General features: G+C 40.1%; 2 protein-coding genes across 5 annotated transcripts in view; one reads left to right on the top strand and one right to left on the bottom strand.

Annotated features, from left to right (window-relative positions):
• Positions 1-23,611, top strand: part of LOC114643965 (interferon-induced very large GTPase 1-like) — a 185,803-nt gene that overhangs the window by 71,558 nt on the left and 90,634 nt on the right. The window lies entirely within an intron of this gene.
• Positions 9,468-15,397, bottom strand: LOC114655524 (up-regulator of cell proliferation-like). The gene is given in 3 exon segments (XM_028806593.2): positions 9,468-10,856; positions 10,995-12,013; positions 12,015-15,397. Coding segments are annotated over 3 exon segments (4,674 nt in total). The 5' UTR covers positions 14,421-15,397; the 3' UTR covers positions 9,468-9,607.

Raw genomic sequence — 23,611 nt, forward strand, 5'->3', positions numbered from 1 at the left:
CAAGGAGTCTCATTTGGTGACAAATTTGGAGTGAACTGGCAGACTGTGAGTTGGAGCAGACACAGAAGGGAAGAGCACACTGGTGAGTAACATTTTATGGTTTTATGAGGTTTGTATTAGCTTTGTCATGAGTGACACAAACATACGATGGACAAGTCAGCTGATCATGGTCATTAACAGGTAGGTGCCATCCATATGATTCTCAACAGCACAAAGGGTAATGACATTTTTCAGTTTGTTTCTTGTACTTCTCTGTTGAATGCAAACTTGTCAGGCAGGATAAGACTGAAGATATGAGTAGTGAACTATCAAAGCTCCAGAATGGTTTATTCGACTCCTGAATGAACACACAAATTAGAAAAATATATCATAGTTTGAGTATAAGGTGTTTATAGCAGTCAGTGCTTACAACAAGAACAAACACATTTATTTATTTAGAATGGAGCTCAAAGTGCTTTACAAGATGTCAAAGAGAAAGTTACAGGAAACAAAATACAAATAAGATTAAACAAGAATATTAATGAATAAGCAACAAATAAAAAAAAAACAAATCTATGCAATCTTATAAAAGAGATATAGAACTAGTAGAAGAGAACCATCCTTGCCTACGGTATCATTATGTAAGTCTCTAAAGATGAACCAGACTGTTACAACAGCTTGAAGTGCTAATTAAGTTAATCATATTTATCCTGCCAAGTGTGGATTTTTTATTAAATAATGGCTAATACAGTGCACATCTATGAGTGAAACAGTAATTTAGTCATTTGCATTTTTACTGCTCTGTTCAGGTTTTTTTTAGTTAGACTAAGTTCTGTTATTATAGTTCTAATACGTGCACATCTATAGGTGAACCCACTACAGAGTTGTCACAGTCTAACATGGAATTATAGTAAACATTAGGACTAAAAATACATAGTCAAAATAAACGATTGCCTTTGAGATAGTGTCAAAGAGTACTCGGGGACTGAATCTGTTTGGATACAGGCTTTTATGTTTGGGGAAAAAGCAGTCTCTCCCAGAAGAGGTCCCTGTTCTCAAAGAAGCCAATGTTTCGTCTGCTCACTGTGGACAACCAGGGGACAAAACAGCCACACAAACCGATAGAGATAGGCAAAGACATAAGTGCAGGTGCAACACACGTTTATTTGTCCATGGGAAACGCCTTCCCCAGATTCCCACATGTTCAGCACAGTTCGGCACTACACAAAAGCAGAAACACAGTTCTCTTCTACTTTTCTTTCTTTCTTTGCCTTCACTCCTCCTCCAGGAAGTTATGTCATCTTCCACCCGACTCTGGCTCTGGGAGAAGTGTCTATTATGATCCCAGGATGACAACTTTGATATTATTTTGAAGCCAGTCATATCTCCATTAAAGGAGACTAAAGAAAGTTGTCTGACTGTTTCGATTCACCAACAGGAGGAGACTATTTAGTGCCATTTTGTTTTGCACTCTCGTCTCATGCCTTGCTGTTTTAAGCATTAATGACCGCATTTACTCTAAAGAGCTAGAACCTAGAGCTAAATGAACCCATTCCTGCTCTTGACCAACATGTCTCCTCTTAATTAAAGGTTTAGTTTTAACTATGAAGTCGATTACAGAAGCTGAGCCTTCCTAGACGTGTTTAAGGGATAAGTGCTGTGAGACTTGAAACGTTAGTGTCTGTTGCTATTTTGTGGAGTCTGGAATTGCCCACGAAACACCGGGGATGACGCAATTGGTTTTATTTTGAAGCCAGTCATGCCCACTTTAAAATGATCAATCTGCAATGTTTAAGGGAACAGTTGATCAACCTGAGAATTTTACACATCACCCAACTCTACCTCACATCACCCAACTCTTAAATTGATAGTAGTTACCAACAGATACTTCAGAGATGGTACAGTAATATACCAAGCCTTTCACGATAATGTAATAAAAGAAAGGCTGTATGTGTTGGCTGGGATTGGCTCCAGCAGACCCTTGTGACCCTGTAGTTTGGATATAGCGGGTTGGATAATGGATGGATGGATGTATTCTCTTTCATGAGAATAAGTCTGTTTTTTTTAAAGAGTAGTTAACAATGATGCTTCATGGTTTAATTACTGTCCCAGGAGTTGACACATCCTCTCTGTCTATATAGGCTTTACTTAATTTTTCCAGTTTCTTCCCCCATTCTACAAATATATGTGTTGCATTAGCAACTGATGCTGTATTTTATAGATGCAAGTGTGCTACGTTTAATAGGCAGCTTGTCCAAGGTTAGCTTCACCCTTGCAACTTATGTCGCTGTAACAGGGTCTATCACACCTGTGACACAGTAATGAAAAAATCAGGTTCAGATATTTAATAAATGGCTCCTGTGTATAGTATATAGTATCTACATAAAGCTACATCAATTCATTTTTTAATTCCTGATGTCTGGATGCCCCGAGAATGTTCAAATGCACTCCCCTTGTGGCACTAGCAGGTTTATTGTAAGAACCTTCACCTGGAGGCTCCAAAGACTATGAGGCTATGCTGTCCTGTGGCTTTGGTACCTGAGACCTCTTTCCTGGAATTTGAGACAAAAAGTACACCATTTCATTGATTTTATTTGGTTTTTAAGCCTGCTAACCCCTTTGTATATTTGGGGGAACTGTAGTATTACATGTAATTTAGCAGAGCAGCACAATGTTAGTAAACCAGTGTACAATCAGTATAAATGATTTCCAAACTTGAGAAGCATTCTTAATTAAGGCACCAGTTTTACATTTTTTATTGTTCCTGAGCAGAACTGCAATGCCAAGGAGTGCATACTTTACCAGTGTCACACTATTAGACTTTCCCAGTGATTTTAAATCATAGTCTTTATTTTACTATAATCATAAGAAAATCACTGTTAGTGATAGTCAGAGCAAATGTTCATTACTATCACTTGTGCAGTGCAACATCACCAACGTCTCCATCATAGCCATCTGTGACTCATAACAACAAATTCAAATTAGTTTGATTTTCTAATACCAAGTTTCAAGTAGTAGAGGTGGGCTGCTGTGTCAGTGAGAGTTGGAATAAGCTAAACATACAATACATACAATGCCCAAAAACAGTGAACAACGACAACAAAGAAAGAAGGAAGTGGATGAAAGGATTATCAAACTTTGGAGGGGGCACAGATGTGATGTGAAAGGATCATTTTCCAGATATGTTCTTGTTTTGTGATGCTGCTAAAAACTGTAACTAATATCGACATTTGTAAGACATTCAGTTATCATACATTTGTTTCTGTAGTCTGTTCTCAGGGAGACAAACTGAGTCCAGTGGTGAACTATATGAAAACAATAGATTGTTGCATTTTTTTTTTCGGACTCCAAGCACAAGTCTCCATTTTGGGCCATGTTCCATGCCACTACCCCATGTCATGCTTCTTCTCCCTGCAGATTCAACTCCTGTCATCCAACCCAGCATCGCTCTTCTCTTACACATTCACCACCTGCACCAGTTCAGTCTCTCTATTCTGCCATACAGTCAGAGATATAACACTTCTTTCATTCTCCAACTAGTCTTGCCAGGCCAGGATTCTTCCCAAGACTCCATGAGAACCATACACAAAGGGTGATAGATTTTAATGGAGAAGGGCTTGCGTCTTAACAGGTAGGTGATCTTCTCCTACCTATTTCCATGGTCTGTAGTGGCTGTTTTTGTGGCCAACTTCTCCTCATAGTTTAAAAACTTCTGACAGTCCACAGACGTCAACGTGGGGGTCCAGCTTTCTCAGTTCCAGTCTACATACATTAGAATACAGTCTATGCCTAAGTAATTTCTGCAGTATTACAATTATGTGGCAATGTGAAGACAAAATATTTTAAAACTTAAACATTGATGTGGCACTAATCCTGATCAATAACTTGAAAGATGTATTTTTATGTGTGCATTTTCATTACACAAGGATATGTGGAAATGTAATTATTCGACAACAATAAAGTATATATTGCTGGAGTGTATTACATGTGAGGAACAAAGAATACATCTTTTTAAAAAATGGGAATCTACGGGACAAGAGGTTATTACCATAGAGATATTAGGATGTTTTTTGCAATATAATGCATCAAAATGCTTTTCTGAATTTTTTTATATTATTTGAGGGTTTTTTTTTTCATCATTAGCAGCCCAGGTATAGTATGATTCCTGAGCCTCCACACTCCAGCTCAGTAGGTGGCAGTAATGTACCATTTATGTTGGTCTGCCAATTAGCATAAAAAGAAGAAAGGGGGGACAAAGAGGTGATCAAAGAAGTATGAGAGAAACAAACAAACAGAGGTTAAGGAAGGAGAAAAAGGCAGGATGGTGAGGAGCCTGTGTCCTAAAGAGAGATGGCCGGTAGTTGGGAGTTTGCCACGTGTGAAACGAAGAGGAGTAGGAGTGTCCCTGTTGTGCAGCGTCTCCCTCTTGACTCCAAAAGACTGACTGAGGGAGTGGAATTTAGCAGGTCCTAAGGGCGTCTACAGACCAGTGGTAGGACCGCAAACCTGGGAATTAATTGGATAACTGCACTGGTCGGCAGGCGTCTCCTCTTGCTGCAAGGTTCTGTTGGGATAAGCTGAGGGGACTCTACATTTTAGGAAGAGGCATTGGGGTTCGTGACTATTTAAATAGAGAAACCTGCCTGGGACTTTAACCTTGTTTTTAATGGATTATTTATTGAACATTCTGACGTCCATGTTTTCACATTTTAATGGATTCTTTATTTATTTATTGAAGATGTTGCACTGCACTATTGAACACTTTGTTTTTGGTTGGGTTTTATTAAAAGCACTTGGCACTTTTGCATCATCCCCTTGCTGACTCTGTGTGTTCTTATTTGCCCTGATCATGTTGCTTAACAACTATCAATGGTTCTGGGTTTAGGAAGCTCATGGAAATAACCAGGGAGCATGGAGCCGGCACAGACCATCACATCCTCTAATGACCGAGTCCCTCACTATCACTACCTCTGTCATTCTGGGGACTGATATTTGTGGTGATCATTTGTGGCTTGTCATCCCATGCCTATCACCTCAGAGTTATCAGAACCATCACCCAGGAAGGATGTGAAAATGGTTGGAAATCTCAAACTTTGGGGCTGATGCCCCCAGATAGAGTGCACCTCTTTATCTTTCACATATGTATAACTGTGACCCCACCTATATTTAGATCTGGAATCTTCTCCCAGGCACCTACTTTGGGGGTACACATTATCTCTGTAAAGGACATCTGGTTGATTTTTTAAATACAATGCACAGACTTACCACTACCAGGTTCATAAGTAATAACTTCCGGAAATGTACATTACAATATGGTTGTGGCAAATGCATGTAAAATTCCTCCATTGGTGGAATCAATTAACCAGTAAAAAAAAAAAGTAGAAACACATTTTTTTTCACTCTCTCTTTTACTTATCACAATGTCTTTCGCCTATTTTTGTATTGCAAAATCCTTGGGATGCTGGAGAGTCTTTTGGAGGTTTATTTTCTCCAGCATCCTCATTAGTTTTTTTATTTTCATCTCCTCTTTGGCCAGCTGACCATAGCATCAGACTGAAACTTGTACCATTAAAACTATAAGAGATCTAAGAAAGTGAAGCATTAATAGAAATAATATGCTTAACTCTGTTAAGAACTCTTCCTTTTGTAATTGTAAAACTGCTCTTATTATTTTTATCTGTCTGTTTATTTATTTATTTTCTTTGTGCTTTTTTCTTTACTACCTGTAACGCACTTTGAGCTACACTTCTTGCATGAAAATGTGCTACAGAAATAAATATTGCAGTTGTTGTCTTTCTTGTCCACCTTATTATACTGTATTTACTAAATACGTTGGAAAATTGCAAGAAATTAGCAAAATTTTTGTATCAAAATTTTGAAATCAACAATTTCAAATAAAAGCTTTGAAGAAAGTAAGTGCCTTCTCTTCCTTGTTTCCTCTACCACCAACTGACACTATGTCTAACTGGAATAAGACAGAGTTTAAGAAATAATAGCTGAGGAACCTATTTTAATTTCTACATTTAAAATAAGCGTCTCTCTTTTTTAACAATAGGAGTACTGCTGCTCACCACTCAAAAAAAAATCTGAGCCTCTATCTTTACATATTCCACTTATTTTTATGTATTTTTATGCTAAGTTTGGAGTTAAGTTAAGCATTGGAGGGGTGAGAAAAAGTGTGACCAACTGATTTTCCTGTGGGTATTTCATAATGGGCAATTTTGCACCAGTATTATGACATTACAAAATTTAATGTTAATATATTGTTTAAAGACAGATATTTGGAAAAACAAAATTGTCTACACATAACATCTCATACCATTTTGTAAGCCTGCTTAATCCAAAGCAGTGTTATTGGCTGTCTGCACATACACAAATATATATTTTTTATTCAAGTATATATTTTATTTTTTGATATCGCACCACACTGTTACCAATATTTATTCAAATATGCTATTTATTCTGTTAATTCTGCTGAAGTGCATTTAGAGCAGGAAGCTTCAGCTGGAGCTGTTGCACATTTTGTGTTGGGAATGCAGCCCAGCGTCATAGATAAATTTTTTATACACAAACAACGTTGTCTACGCATACCACACCATTCCAATTTCTAGGTCTGCTTAATCCCAAGCAGGGTCGTGGAAGTAGGGGTTCTATACATACAGTGCCCTCTATAGTGTTTGGGACAAAGACACATTTTTCCTTTATTTACCCCTCTGCTCCACAGTTTACAATTACAGATCAAACAATTCAGACATGGCCAAAGTATACATTGCAGACTTTAATTTAAGGGTATCTGCATATATTTCAGTAACACCATGTAGAAATTGCGACACTTTTTCTACCTTGTCCTCCCAATTAGCTTTCACAGGTATTTGTGATTACTCAGGTGTGTTTAAATTCCTTCATTAGTGCAGACATAAAATACCTCAGCTTGCTTTTACAATTTGGATTCTGTAGTTGCCATTGTTCAACATGAGAACAAGAGCAGTGCCAATGAATGTCTAAGAACCCATTATGAGGCTGATAAAGAATTAGACAACAATAGTATTAAACAATTAGAAACATCAGGAAAACCTTAGGATTACCTAAATCAACTGTTTGCAATATCATTAAGAAGAAAGAATGTACTGGTGAGCTCAGTACGCCTGTCTGACAGATCAGAAACAGTCTTCAGCAGGCAGATGTGTATGTGTCAGAGACTACTATCTGGAGAGGACTTCATGAACAGAAATACAGAGGCTGCACTGCAAGATGCAGACCACTAGGTTACCACAAAAACAGGCTGGCCACATTACATTTTGCGAAAAAGGACTTAAAAGAGCCTGCAGAATTCTGGAAAAAGGTCTTGTGGACACACGAGGCAAAGATGAGTCTGTATTAGAGTGATGGCATGAGCAAAGTGTGGAGATGGAAAGGAATTGCCCAAGATCCAAAGCTTACCAACTCATTAGTTAAACATGGTGGTGGGGGTATTATGGCTTGGGCACGTTTAGTCGCCACAGGTACTGGCACACGTATCTTCACTGATGATGGAATTGCTGATGGCTGCTACACAATGAAGTTTGAGTTTGCAGTGTCCTCAGCTAGTACTTTAATGAAAGTGTTTAATAATAATAAATGAATATTTATGAAATGTTGTTCCATTGTGATCACATATAGCTCTTCACCAACCAGCACGCAAAATCTTTGAATTAATTTATCTCCAAAATGTACTGCCACATTTATTTTAAAACAATAAAAGGCAAACCAGCCACACTATAAGCAAAACCGTCGCTCTGCTTTCATGGTAAACCCTCACGCATTCTGCCGCCTTTAAGCACCATGGCCACTTGGCTTTGAAGCAGGACTCATTTTATAAGATCCAGGGGTCAGCTGACAATAAGAGGCTCCCCACAGCACCCCCTGGCAAAACCCACGGCACCCAACAGGGCTGAGTTACAGAATTCCAATTCCCATGATGCCATGTGGGAAACCATAGTGCTGCCGCCACTCAGGTAGGTTGCTAACTAGTGCTCCAGGGAAGGTAGTGCCTTTTGAACGTCCAGTCCTCCACTCCTTCCATTATGGAGGCATCCCAGCAGTCCATCACATGTCTTATTGATAATTTGCAATATGCTTCTTTTCATTTGCATGCATGGCCAATCAGGAACAGATTCTTATGTCCTTCTTTAAATACATTGAACTCACGTTCATACTTTTATTAAGGCCAAAAATGTAATTTATCAGTTGGGTGGTTGTTCAGTTCTATCTATACTTAAATAGCAGAAGTAAATTGTGGCAACCCTTCTGAAGGAAACTAGAGGACAAATTTTGTTCAGCCTTTACCAAAAACTAGCCTGCCATTTGACTATTAACTGTTCTTCCGACCAGTGTTTTAATCCCAAAGAAGTCATATTCACATTTTTATAGTTTACTTCCACTAAACAGTGCACGTGAAGGGAATCACCTTTTCCAAAAGAAGTTAAATACATACTGTATTGGTCATGTTTTTAATATGTAAGAATGAAGCTTCCATTTATATTTACTTACTTTATTGTTTCTGTCACCATCATAAGAAATGTGAATAATATACAGTAAGTATAGGCAGTATCAAACAATAAACACAACCACATATTTCATTTTGAAAGAACCATCATTCCATTTCGCTAAATTAAGGTTTATAATTGCTAGTGCTAACAGTACAATATACTACAGAAAACAATGTTCAATCCAAAAAGCTTTATACTGCACATAAACTACACATTATTTGTAATATTTGTTGCCTATTCACAGTTCTAGGTTACAGAGTGCAGGTCCCAGCCTGGTCATTGTCTGTGTGGACTTTGTTCACTCTCATTGTATCTTTGTGCCTCAGTTTTCCCCATTACAAAATTGTGTGTGAAAGATTAATTGGGGACTATAAATTGACCTGCTAGGTGTGTCAGTGTGCATGTGCATGCGTGTAAAACGTGTCCTGTAACTGATGTTTTCCAGGGTTGTTTCCACACTTCCTTCTAATACTGGCAGGATAGGCTTTGGCCCCCCATTAAATCTAATTGACATAAGCTGGTCTGATAGATTATTCTTTGTTTTGTAATATGTTTTGCTAAATCACTAGTTGCACAGGAGTTAACATTACAGCACAATATGATGTAAAATTAGTTTCTTAAGCGTAATAAACAATGGTTTAAAAGCATATACAGAACTGGATTAGTGGCTAAGCAGTTGTACAAAGGTGATGCTAAACTGTAATGGAAGATTTTTCTATGGCAGTCAGAGTCAGTCACATGGTCAGGGTGTGTTTTGTTCAGCATTTTAATGGAATTTTGATTGAGGAGTTTGAGGTAGGAATGTAGCAGTTACAAAGAGATGAGGTGTAGGTTTATCAAAGTTTAAATAATCATTTATGAGTCGTCCTTGTACCTTAGCCTACTAAAATTCTAAAAGTGAAATATGATGTTAAAAGAAAACAAAGTACTATGCAATAGAGAAGAACAAGGTCTTAGAATCACAATTAAATGAAAATTTCTCAGTAGAGTGCATTTTGATATGGTTTACTCTGACTGATTGCAAAGACTGATTCATTTAGTTAAGAGACGCCATACAAGCGAATAAATGATGCTGGTTAGTGCATATGCTCCACAGCATTTTAATGTAATTCGGTGATATTGCTGCTTTTATTTAAGTTGAACGAATCCTTTAAACTCTCCAGAGCCTGAGAATGTGTTACTGTTTTCCATTGGTCAGGAATATTAGCTGGTTTAGCATGATACTCCTTTGCAAACTCGTCATTGTACAAATGCATCACATACTTCCAGTATTTAGATGCCTCAATGCTGGTGTCTTGTGGGATGTTCCAGCTTGGGTAATATGTACGATAGTCTTTGTAAGGATGCCACTGCCCCTTTGTATCAATATTCTGAAACCTAACCGTTTCACTAGCTACATCAGTTGTGCATATATTTTCCACAAGCTTTTCATTTGTCTCCACTCTGTAGCTTCCTAACCCTTGGGGTCGGTGCACTGTTGCATGATGCTCATTGTGATCACCGCCTCCTGCTTCACAAGGCACTTTGCAAAATGGACATTGCTTTCCACAGCCAAACACTCTCCTGAACAGCTCATCCTGTGGTTTAAATGAAAGATTTTGAATTTTGTCCTTGATATTTGTAGACTGATCGTATTGATTCAGTTCCATATATTTTCTTTGTAAATGTTCTCTTAATTCAGGTAAGGACTTTTCTATATGTTCAACAAATTCTTCTACCTTTGAATCATTAAGAGTGAGGGCAGCTCTTATGTTTTCAACGGGTATTACAAGGTCTGTCTTCAGGTGTCCACAAATCTCTTCAATGAAGTCTGCTATGCCTTTACTGCTGTTAGGTAAGATAGTTTCGAGAGTTTTGTTCTTTGCTTTGAGAAATGCATCTTGTATTTTAATCATTATTTCATTGAGACTTAATATCTCCAAATCCCCAAAACTTTTCTGACATGAGAAATGTTTTTGAATTAAATCTAAAATCCAGTTCTTGACAAAATCTTCATATCGGTTGATATACCTAACATATGCTTCAAATTCTTTTTTATTCAGCAGCTCTTCTAAAAGTGTGTATTGGAAATGTGTACGAGAGCTGAACTTCACAGAAGAGCCACTTGACAGAATTTCATCGACGATTTTTACACCAAGATTCTTCTTGATATAATCTCTAATTGCAGGCTTCAGACACAACTTGATAAAGTCTGTGACTTTCCTTTGACACTGATCTTTTTCATGGTAAAGATCAGTGAAATCTAAAAAGTAGCTTGGTTTGAGTTTCTCAAGATGTTTCTTAGGGTCATTTTCTGCAATGAAATCATCATGAATTTTTTGAAAATTTTTGGCAGCAATATTGCAAATGCTGTGGTGGGTTGGCACCCTGCCCAGGATTGTTTCCTGCCTTGTGCCCTGTGTTGGCTGGGATTGGCTCCAGCAGACCCCCGTGACCCTGTGTTCGGATTCAGCGGGTTGGAAAATGGATGGATGGATATTGCAAATGTGAAGCTTTAGGTCCACTTCAAATATATTACTGGTTCCCCTGTCTTTCACTCTTTCATCTATTATACGCAGCAGTTCTTTGGTGTACGTGTCATGGTAGTCAGAATTGATCAGATGTTTCCCAGTGATAAACTGAAGACAATCTGAAATTATTCCATCTGCCAGTTTCTGAGTTTTCTCCTTCTTTTGAGTAAAGAAGTTACATATTTTGTAACCCTCCATGTGTGAATCTTTTACATTAAATGTTCCATCTGATTCTGTATTATTTGTCATATTCAGTCTCTCAGTGACGGCACTTCCATGTCTTTCTAAATTAACTCTTAGCTGACTGGAAACATTTGTGCGAATATTTTGTCTCTTTAAACCTTTGAAATCCAGCTCCAATGCAGTTTTGCTCCACATGCATTCAAATTCCTCCTTCAGAGTCTCATCGGATAGATCCACATTGTTTTCTCTGCATTTTTTCAGCAGCTCCAGAACTTTCCTTTCAATTGTCTGTGCATGTTCCTTGTGTATGTCAACCAACTTTTTCATCCCTTTCTGGATTTTTACTGCCATTTCACATTTCTTGTTTACATCACTTTCAACTTCCGACTTAAGACTGTTAATGCTGCAGATAAAGGTTTGCCTGTACTTCTCCACTAGCTGAATATGCTTGTCTTTACTCTTATAATAATCATCTAGATGCTTATGAAATATTTCCTCTTGGCTTCTCAGTTCCTCTGTGGACTCCACTTTAAGGATGACCAGAAATTCATCAAGATCCCCAATGTGGGGTTCATCATTGTCCAAGTTTTGAATTCTGTTCTCTGCTTGCTGTGTCCAGATGAGCATGTGCTTCCTGAATGACCATTCCCACTGGTTAAACTCAATACACAAGTTATTATAAGCATCAGCAACTAAGCAGTTTCTAAAGCTAAAGATGAAATTCTCGTGTTTTACTGCTCTCCATAGACTCTCCATCCATTTGGTGAACTCTTTAATGTTCCCCAGAGGTTTTTTATGGCTGCATCCCTTCAAAAATCTCAATCAAGCTCTTTTTAAACTCAAACACAGTCTCGCTGTACCCTGTTGACACTGGTGCCATAGGAGGCGTTCCATGCCACAATCCTGGGACATACCAGTTGTTCTCCTCTGCATCATATTCAATAACATCAGTGAATATCACCTGTTCTTGCTTTTTCTCCATTCTTGCTGCCACTTTTATCATTTCATTCAACTGTTGAAGCAAATTTCTCCTGTCCCGCATGTTTTTTTCATGAGCTGATACATCTCCTACATTCTGATGCACAAACTGGTATTTTGTTTTTTTGCCAATATCTTCCATTCTGAGAAAAGCATGAACAACAGTCTGCAGAATGTCCTTCATCTCTGTGGAGTTCTCCATTGCAATGTTGACTACAGTGACATCACTTAATCCAACAACCAGTGTGGCCAATTCATTGTCATGTTCATAGCTGTCCTCTAGTTGGGCAAGTTCTGGAGACTTCAAGCCTTCAGTGTCTAACAGTAGTATAAAATCACAATTCAGCTCTTTCTTGAGGTCTTCTTTAATTTTGATTAACTGCATGAATGCCCCGCGTGTGCACCGACCACTGCTGACAGCAAACTGGACTCCAAACATTGTGTTAAGGAGTGTAGATTTTCCTGTGCTTTGCACCCCTAAAATTGTCACCACCAGAACTCGACTATTTTGGTTAACGTTGCTGTGGAGGGCCATCAGGACATCAGTTATCCATCTTACAGGGATATGTGAGGCATCACCATCTACTAGCTCCAGAGGAAAACCATCCAACAACAAATTGGCACCCAGACTGGGAAGATAGCTGAACTGTTCACAAAACTCTTCAATCTCAGAAAGGGAAAAAGTAGCTTCATAAATCTGACCCATCTCACGCATAAAATGTTCAATTCCTAAGGAACAATTAGAAATGGCTTCATCCAACTTTGCAATATCTTTCATGTTTTCTTTTAAATTGCAGCACTTTGCTTTATATTGGTTTTGAAAAACTGAGAGATCTTTTCTTGCCCTAGCATCCAAATTTAACCTCATCCATTTTAAAAAATAAAATCGCCCCTCTTTGTCTAAACTTGACAAAGCAGTAATAAACCAATACATGGAAGTAGCAATTTGACTTCTGTTTTGCTCTTCTCTTAATTTTTTCTTGTCTGCACTCAGTTTACTCCTATAGTGCTCAATTGGCTGGTCTCCTGCTTTTAGCAATCGACATTCCTCTTTCTCTAATTTCGCCAGTTTTTTCAGAATATCCCCCTGCCGTGGAAGTTCAGATTTCTTGTATTGGGGAATATCTCTGATTTGGCAAGTGATTTCTTCTGCCAGTTTCTTTCCATTCTGGCAGGCAGTTCTTTCCTCATCTATTGCTATGCCATATTTGGCTGCTGTCTTAGGCATGTCATTTATTCTCACTTTAGGAGTATTTTGTAGCACAGACGTAATTGCTTGCCGCAAGCTCATCACAAACTGAGCATCATTCATCTGTTTGTTTTTAAAAATGACTGAGTCTCTCCAAGCCAATTTTGTTAGATGTACCATTGTGTCTTTCTCAGTGTTTTCATAAGAAACAGCAATCAGAACTACTTTTTCCTTTATGTGTTTCAACTGGGATAAAACCTTATAGTTTTTAGGCAGTGTGCTGTCAAAAAATATGAAAACACCCGAAGATACTTCACCTAAAAATGAAACCTGGGATTGAAATGAACTGCTGTCTCCACGCAAATTGGCAATGGCCACAGGTTCTGTAAAGATGTCAATGTTTTTCTTTCCGTAGGGCAGGTACCACATGATCTCCACAAGTCCATCTGAAACTGTGCGAAGAACATTCCCACCGTCCATTTCAGAGTGAACAAAGAAATCATGGTGCTGCTGGGGATTACTGAAAACCTTATTTAGAATTTGAGACTTGGAAAGTCCACATTTACCCAGTCGAACAAATGACATTAATGGCATATTGGCAAGAACAATACTTTCTTCACAAAACCCTCTCGTCGATGCCAATGAATGGGGTCTCCACTTTTTCACTATATCTCTCATAGCCCATAGCATCAACATACACTGGTTAGTATCATTGTTTTGCAGCAAAAGAGGATCAGGAAACTGGCATTGTGCCATTTTATAAAAAATCTCCTGCTGTAGCAAACCGTCTGAGCAATGAAGAACTGTTATTATGAGATCCAGAGGATGAATTTCGCAGTTGACTTGGCACCTTGGGAAATTAGTGTTCCTTAATGTTTCATGATTGAATTCAGTGTGATTTTGCATATATCTAGTATCTCTGGCTGTTGCACTGGCCATCATGAGGCTTCTCAGAAAGCGCCATGGCAGATCTTTTAAGGATTGTGCGGGTTTGTCTTGTAAGCAGTCCAAACCAATATCAAGGATGGAGTGAAGCTGAAGTTTATTTTTCATGTAACTTTCAAGCCCCAAGGCATGCAATAGAACAACTGGAAAGGAAAAAAACTTTTAATTTCAAAGGTGACATATTTCTTCATATCTGTCAGTGAAAATGCACTAAATAAACAAACAATTTTTTACATGTATTAATAATGTCAAGTAGATGCCCCACTTTGCCATTACCCATGTGAGCACCTAATTCCTAGTTCCCAGTAATTCCTACTTAATCAGTAGTTAATATATGTCCCTTATAGTGACATATTTACCATCTCTAAGAGAGACATCCTTCAATTTCCTCAGCCTACGAACTCAATTATATTCCATAAGCATTTGGCTTAATTTAGGAATAAGTCCAGAATAGGGGGTAGTTCCAGGCAACACACAGTCACTCAAACCATGTCAAATTGTAACATCCACTTAGGAGACAGGCCCACATTGACACAAGGAGGAACATGCTAACTCCATGCATACAGATTCTCGGTTAGCACCAAGGGTTCCCAATGGTCACATGAGCACTCTACACCGAAAATAGTCTTATGGTTTGAGAGGAATTATAGAACAAAAGTGAAGAGCTCAGTGTCATCTCTGATTTGAATTATAACTAATTTTTACAGTAGCATGAGTGAAGGTACAGTGACAATCAAATGACCTTAATGACTTTCTTTGCTGTTGGTAATACTAAACCACTGAACTAGATTAACAAGGTCCTGTCCTGTTCTACCCTATCTTCCTATAGGCCAGAAATAGGCCACAATGGTCCTGATGTACTGAACTGGCATGCTTATTTAAAAAATAAGAATAGCATTAAGGAATTCTTGCCAAATTATAAAAGAAAAAAAGTTCTCACAGAGAATTTAATTTTTTTTCAGTTTAAGAGAGTATAAGGCACCAGTTTCCTACTGAATTATTGTAGGTGGGTTTAAATTCTTCAGTTAAGCAATGAGTTTTCATACATGGAATATAGTGTAGGATACCACTGTAGATTTTCCTTTGAACAATGTTACTCGATCTGTTGTTACACCAATTATTACTGTTAAAGAACTGAGAATGATTTCAGTTTTGGGGCAGCCGAGAGATACACAGATCTTAAACCATCATTTGTGGAAGAATACCAAAATACACTACCTAGTAAAGAGGGAACTTGATGACATCATTCATAATTTTGATTTTGTCATTTACACAAAATATTTGCAAGTGATATATAGTTTTAGCAAAATTACGACATGGTTTGCACAGATTGAGAAAATATATTTTATGAATGGTGAAAATTTTTTTGGGGGATATTCTAAATGAAACTTTCAAATGTTGTTGAATAAGAGTAATATTAAGCTATGTCATTAAATTACATTAACAACAAGAACTGGGTTCTAATTGAAAAACCACAGCTTCTGTGACATTTCAAGAGCAACCCTAAAAATAGGCTTTTGCCAAGTATAATCTGTCATATGTCTTATCTGTAGCAAAATTCTTACTAGCTACTGATGGAAAGAGGTATGCACATGCACCTCACCTTTGGCTTTTATCTCCAGCTTTCAAACAGATATGAGTTTCAGTAGATTGTCACATTAAGACATTCACAGTGGTGCAGAATATAATCATAATGATTGAAAACTGAGAGCTCCCAGAGATCAAGAACTCTAAAGAAGTAATAATGTGAACATTAATTATGTGAAGATAAGTGATGAATATTTGCAATATGTTCACATAGTTGAAACAACTGTGGTGCTATTTGATATTTTTGGCGCTTTTTATGAACCCTACGTTTTCATTCCATTTATTTTTACCCAGCATATACAGTTAAGGTCAGTGAGGACTTTCATAGTTGTGACAGGTACAGATCAGGAAAGAATGTTAAAGAGGGGAACAGCTCATCAAAGAGAACACATACATTCATTATTACAGGACCAGTTTAAAGTGTCCAAGTCATCTAATATACACGTTTTTGGAATGTAGGAAGAAAACTTCATTATCTAAGATAAAAATCATTGAAGACACAGGCAGAATGTGCAAACTCAACTCGGACAGTATCTGAACTCAAATTTAAACTGGGGACTCAAGAGCTGTAAGGTAGCACTGCTAAGCATTGTGTGGTGAGCTCTCGTTTTACTTTGCAATTGACTCTGACCTTATGCCAGATGCTGAAAACTCCAGAGCTTGGAATAGGATTACACAGATTTGAAAATGGATGGTTAAAGCTTAATAAAGCCTGCAAGCATTGCTTTATCTATGGACCTTGTATAATTTAGCATTTTGTCATAATTTAGTGTAGAACACTTTTATTAGGTAATCATTGGCATGAATTAAAGCATAATTAATCCTGGCTCCCCACTATAACAAACTGACTAAATGATTAGAAAAATGGTGGATGGATGGATGGATGGATGGATGGATGGATGGATGGATGGATGGATGGATGGGTGGATTAAAAAAAATAATATAACATGAAAAAGATCAGTGAAACAATTTATAAAAACTTTAAACTTTGAACAAATCTGCAAAGTATCTGGAGAAGATTTTGAAACAGTTTATCTACTGCCAAACTAATAGATCTTGAAAGAAATGTTCTCTTTCCATTTGTCACACTTAAGTTACTATTTTCTGAACACTTCTCAGTAAATATATTTTTATAGCTGGTGCAATAAAGAAAATGTGGCCATAAAATGTTGTTTATAGAATTTAGACTACAGCAGGCATTAAAACCACAAAAACAAGAAAATGCAGCTGCTTCAAATATCCAAAACCAAATGCCCCTCGAAACATAGTCTGTGAAAATGGCAAAAAATACTTAACATCTTTTAATTTTTTGTTGAGATCATAGATAAAAAGTATATCTGCCTTACCTGAAGTAGGTGGATGAGCAACCCTCTGGGGTGTTTTGTAATTTAACAGGTAACAAATCCAAAGATAAAAATAAATCATAATGCTGAATAAAAATGTTTCTGACTGCTTGGAGGTCATTGCCACTTCTTCCAAAGATAGTTGGTATCAAAAACAAAAAAAGAATAGAAAAACATAATTAGTTACCAGAAGACTAATCAAATGATCAAATATCCTGGTTTAAACAAAAATTATTTAATATAACAGATACCTACAGATATTATATACTGGTATAACATTAGTTCAGTGCTTAATTTTTATATGCAAACAAAATGTTTCTGGCTTTTATACAGTGGAGCACATGCAGGTTAAGTGACTTCTCTCAGAATAATGCAGCAAGTGAAAAGTTTTTTGAACCTGCAACATTCATGTTCAGAGTCCAATGCCTTACTCACTACACAACAGTAATGTGATGGTGGCTAATGTTTAAGTAGGCACTGTAGTAATTATTTTACACCATTTTACATTCTAACATCAGCTTAAAAAGTAATAACTGCCTTTCAAAATGCAAATGTTAAGTTAATTTTAATTAGTCCGCCTTAAAAAGATGCAGTTTCATGTTTGCTGTGTTTTAACTCCACTGCTCTGTCTCACAGTGTTCCTACTGCTAGACTCCACTCCTGTCTTTCCCAACAAGTCATGTTCTCCTTTTCTCTGCATCCACTTACAGTCGTAATTTGAAGTTTACCTCTACTCAAATGGGGTCCAAGGTAACCGGCCCGTCTTGCTCCACACTTTCTTCAACACATCCACTTCAGCATTACAGCTGTGCAGAAATCACATGCCACATAGATATCAGCATGCACAAAGTTTTGCACTGGCCAAAGCAGGATCTCATCTAAGGTTGCAGGTACAGCATTTTTAGTCAACTAATTTGAATAACAATTTCATTTCCTCACTGTGGATAATTGTCTATGGACATGTCTTTTTGTCACATCGTGAGTTTCATTTCGCAAAATTGCATGCATAATGAAGTTTAGCGTCAATTTCATTAAAAGAAAACTCAGCTGTTTTACTCACCACTACCTATTAATTTATGATGTTACATTTTACATAACTTATGGTAGAATATTTATGCTGCTAGCCAAGGATAGTGAGCAGCCTGGTTCATGTTGGTCAGGAGTGCAAAGAGAAATTTAAATGCACTGTGTATACGTGACAATAGTTCTGAAGTAAACTGATGACAAAACATTTCACATCAAAGCATAACCTTACATCTCTCTATTATATAAAAAAATCTTGGGGCGATACAAGACTTTTTTCAAGAGATTTTTTTCAAGTCCCACGAGACGAGACTTTGGCCATGAGATTTTTTCAAGTCATGCCCTCCTCCTCAACCATATTCAACTACGTACACGGTTCTCTCACCTCTCATTCGTGTGAATGCTTTTGACAGACACAGTACTTGCTCTCTCAGTTCTTATACATTTTAACGTTTTCCTCACTTTAAGTTCCCAATTAAAGAAGACATATCATGTCCAAATCTTATTGAAGAATTTCATCACGAAGGATTATCAATGGTAAAGATGAGTACATGGGCAATCCTAGCAGCGAGAAATGATGAAGTCAAACGAATTAATGGCAAAAATGTCGATGGGTTATACGCCACATTGGTTAAATGTGTATCAATAGACTATGAACGACCATGAGACATCAAGAAGGTTTGGGGCAGCCACCCATTTAATCGATTACGGCTGTAAAATAGGTCAAAACTGGTATACATGTTCATTCAACTGAGTCCAAAACAGAACTGACTTCTTCAGACAGTATGGCGGTTTTTAAATGCCAGCTAAGAAAGTGACGTCATCAGCCCCAGAACCGGAAGGAACGTCATTGGCTGCCCCAGAGCTGGGCGGGATTTCCCTAGAATGGTCTGCAACAGATTGAGAGGGAAAATTAGTACACTCCGCCACCCCCTGGCCTGGCATGGAATTACCTGTATTTAAGCCCTTTGGCTGTCTCCTAAACACACATGTGTGACAGGGTCCTCCCCCTTAGCCCAGACCCGTCAGGTCGGGCGTCCTTTACCGAGAGGTCGTGAACGCGGGAGAGAGCATCGGCATTGGTGTGTAGAGAACCCTTCCGACGAATGAGCGAAAACTTATAATGTTGCAGGTCGAGGAACCACCTCGTGACTCGTGGGTTAGACTCCTTGTGTAGGGCCATCCACTGTAAAGGGGCATGGTCCGTGACTAGTGTAAACTCCCGTCCCAAGAGGTAGTACCTCAACTGTGTGATCGCCCACTTAATCGCAAGAGCCTCCCTCTCCACTGCCGCATATCTGATCTCCCGATCCAACAGTTTCCGGCTTAGGAACATGATGGGGTGCTCAGCACCATCGACACTTTGGCTCAACACTGCCCAGAGGCCTGTGTCCGAAGCGTCCGTCTGGAGGATCAAAGGCCGTGAAAAGTCAGGCACCTTTAAAATGGGTGCTGACGTCAGGGCCCTTTTCAAGTCACTGAAGGCTGCCTCTGTTATCTCAGTCCATACCACAATGTTAGGAGCCCTCTTCTTTGTTAAATTAGTCAAGGGCACGGCTCTCTCCGAAAAACGTGGTACAAACCAACGGTAGTACCCTGCCAATCCGAGAAATGCCTGGACTTGCCGCTTGGTTCGCGGACGGGGCCATGTCAAAATGGCTTCTATTTTGGAGCACTGTGGCTTCACTGTACCACTACCCACTAGGTAGCCCAAATACTTGGCTTCCTCCAATCCAAAGAAACATTTCTTTGGGTTGATGCGAAGACCGGCTTCCCCCAGCGTCTGCAATACGGCTCCGACATGCTGTAGGTGTTCCTTCCAGGTGCTAGAATAGATGACGACGTCATCCAGGTTGGCAGCACTATACGTGTTATGGGGACGGAGCACTTTGTCCACCAGACGCTGGAAAGTTGCAGGAGCCCCATGTAACCCGAATGGAAGGACACGATACTGCCAGTGCCCACTAGAGGTGCTAAACGCGGTTTTACCCTTCGCGGAGTCCGTTAAAGGAACCTGCCAGTACCCTTTGGTCATGTCAAGTGTGGTCAGGTATTCTGCCTGTCCAAGCCTCTCAAGGAGGTTGTCCACTCGAGGCATCGGATAAGCATCAAATTGTAACACCTGATTAAGCCGACGGAAGTCATTGCAAAACCTCCAACTTCCGTCAGACTTAGGAACCAAGACAATTGGGCTGGACCAGGGACTATGACTCTCCTCTATGACTCCTAGATCCAGCATGCGCTTGATTTCCAGTTCCACTTCTGCTTTCTTTGCCTCAGGAAGACGATACGGGCGTTCTCGGACTACGACCCCGGGTTCAGTCACAATATCATGGGCAACCAGAGAGGTCCTTCCTGGGATTTCGTCAACCACCTCCGGGACGGACAAGATAACTGTCTCCAGCTCTCGCCTCTGTCGGTTATTCAAATTAGACCGAAGTTAAGGGTGTTTACTTTGAGCAAAGAAGGAGCGGGGCTGGCCGGAGGTGGGATCAGGGTCCCTTTCCTTCCACGGTTTCAGTAGGTTTACATGATATATCCGTTCGCTCGGTCGACGATTGGGTTGTTTCACCAAATAGTCGACGAGTCCCTTTCGCTCCTTAACTTCGTACGGCCCTTGCCAGTGGGCAAGTAGTTTAGAGTGGGAGGTGGGAACCAATACCATGACTCGATCCCCCGGCTGGAACTCCCAGAGGGTCGTGCCCCGGTCATAATAGTGGGCCTGTGCTTCTTGCGCCTCTTGCATGTGACTTTTTAATATGGGTCGAATTTTTTCAAATCTATCGCGCAACTGTGCGATATATTCCAAAATATTAGTTGAGGGAAGAGCCTCTCCTTCCCAACCTTCCTTTAAAATGTCCAATATGCCCCGGGGTTGTCGTCTATATAATAATTCAAAAGGGGAGAACCCCGTTGAGGCTTGAGGGACTTCCCGATAGGCAAAGAGCACGAGGGGGAGGAGTTGATCCCAATTCCTCCCATCCCCGCTGACCACCTTGCGAAGCATCTGCTTGAGAGTCTGATTAAATCTCTCTACTAAACCGTCAGTTTGAGGATGATACACCGCGGTTCTCAAATGCTTTATTTTGAGTAATTTGGCCATTTCCTTGAACATTTCTGAGGTAAATGGCGTCCCTTGGTCCATAAGGACTTCTTTAGGGACCCCAACTCGCACAAAGACCTCCATCAGTACCCGTGCGATTGCTTTAGAATTAGCTGAGCGCAACGGAACAGCTTCTGGATATCGGGTCGCATAATCTACAAGGACTAGTATATAGTTATGTCCTTGAGGCGAGGGTTTAAGGTATCCTACTATATCGACCCCTATTCTTTCGAAGGGAACATCAGTTAAGGGAAGGGGAACAAGAGGAGCACGGTCCCTCCTAGGAATTTGCCGCAGCTGACATTCCAGGCACGAAACACAGAAGCGGCGAACCTCCTCAATAATTCCCGGCCAATAAAAACGGAGCTTAATGCGTTTTTTCGGTGCCCAAGTGGCCTCCTAGGAGATGGGTATGTGCTAACTCACAAACTTGCCGCCGGAAAGCTTGTGGAATCAGCAACAACTTCCGCACCCCCCCCCTCGTGTTCATTGACCCGATATAATAAGTCATTTTCTAACACAAAGTGGGGTCCTTGTGGCATGGGCTGACTAGTGCGTTGGCCGTTGACGAGGACTACTACATTCTTAGCAAATTTAAGGGAATCGTCATTCCACTGTTCCCTTTTAAATGATGCCGGTGTTTGTCTGAAATGAAAGCTCAGATCTGAGAGAGGGTCTGGGCTGACCTCAAGGGGCGGAGAAACCTCCCGCTCTGGTGAGGAGCGGACTGATGACGTATTAGTCTGCAACGTACCAGAAAGCTCTCCATCCTCCTCGTGATCGCCCATATCTCTCTCCACCGGCGGTGTACACGGTGTGGAGACAACCTGAGACGGTGGATTCCCATCTGTTACTAGGCCCAATTTCGAATAAGGCGAGATCAGTACAGCACCACTTTTATTGTCAGACCAGTCTCACCCGAGAATCACCGCACACGGAGGATTTGGAAGTACCGCAACAACAAGTTTTTTGAGTATTCCTCCGTGGCAGATGAAACACCGGGCGGATTCATAGGCGCGGACATCTCCGTGTACACAGGTAATGCTGGTCTTTGTTTTTAACCATTGTCGCGGTAGTACATAACGGCAATCAACCATAGACAGGTTGCTGCCGGAGTCAAATAGGGCCTCTACCTTGTGGCCGTTTACAATGACCTCTCCCTTATGAGCCAAAGCCAGGGGGTTTGAAAATGCACACAATCCCACCCCCTCTCTCCATTCACATTCCGCCTTGCCCCCAAGCGAGGATCGCGCCCGCGGTTTATGTTGAGAGGGCAGTTTAAGAGGAACATAATCTCTACGGTGTCCACTTAAGGACTGTTCAGCCCTCTCAGATTGCGAGACTGCCTTGGTTGTTTCAATGAGCTCTATGAGCTCATTTATATTTGAAAATTCTCCCCAGGCCGGCTGGGTGAAATGCTCTGGCAGGCCATTTATAAACAGCAAACATGCCACTTTCTTTACTATCTGATAGGTGGAGCAATCAGCGGGCCTTAACCAGCCTGCCACCTCTTCCCAGAGAACGTCTAGTTGTTCTCCAGTAGCCCGTTCAGGGTCAAACCTCCAGGTTTGTATTTTCTTCACCGGCTGGCCCGGGGAAAGTCCACTTTCCTGTGGGGCCTTAGCCCCCGTGGGAAGGACAGTGCTCTCCTCCGAGAGAGCATAATAAGTCCCCATCGTTTCCCCCATAGAGACCAGCCCATGTCTGTGTGTCCCCTCGACACTCTCCCTATTCAATTTGGGTGCCCCAGAGATAGCCAAAGGGAGCGGAGTCTGCACCGGTTCTTTCCGAAACCCGAGACGCACTCCCCACCCGAAAGCTCGGCCCAGGTACTCTCCCACCTGAACATGATTCAGGTCTGTCCCGTTCTCTTCAGGGCTTTCTCCATCCTGCCGACTACGCCACTGTCACAAGAACGATCATGAGACATCAAGAAGGTTTGGGGCAGCCACCCATTTAATCGATTAGGGCTGCAAAATAGGTCAAAACTGGTATACATGTTCATTCAACTGAGTCCAAAACAGAACTGACTTCTTCAGACAGTATGGCGGTTTTTAAAGGCCAGCTAAGGAAGTGACGTCATCAGCCCTGGAACCGGAAGGAACGTCATTGGCTGCCCCAGAGCCAGGCGGGATTTCCCTAGAATGGTCTGCAACAGATTGAGAGGGAAAATTAGTACACTCCGCCACCCCCTGGCCTGACATGGAATTACCTGTATTTAAGCCCTTTGGCTGTCTCCTAAA

This window comes from Erpetoichthys calabaricus, chromosome 1 (assembly GCF_900747795.2).
Source record: "Erpetoichthys calabaricus chromosome 1, fErpCal1.3, whole genome shotgun sequence".
NCBI lineage: Eukaryota > Metazoa > Chordata > Cladistia > Polypteriformes > Polypteridae > Erpetoichthys > Erpetoichthys calabaricus.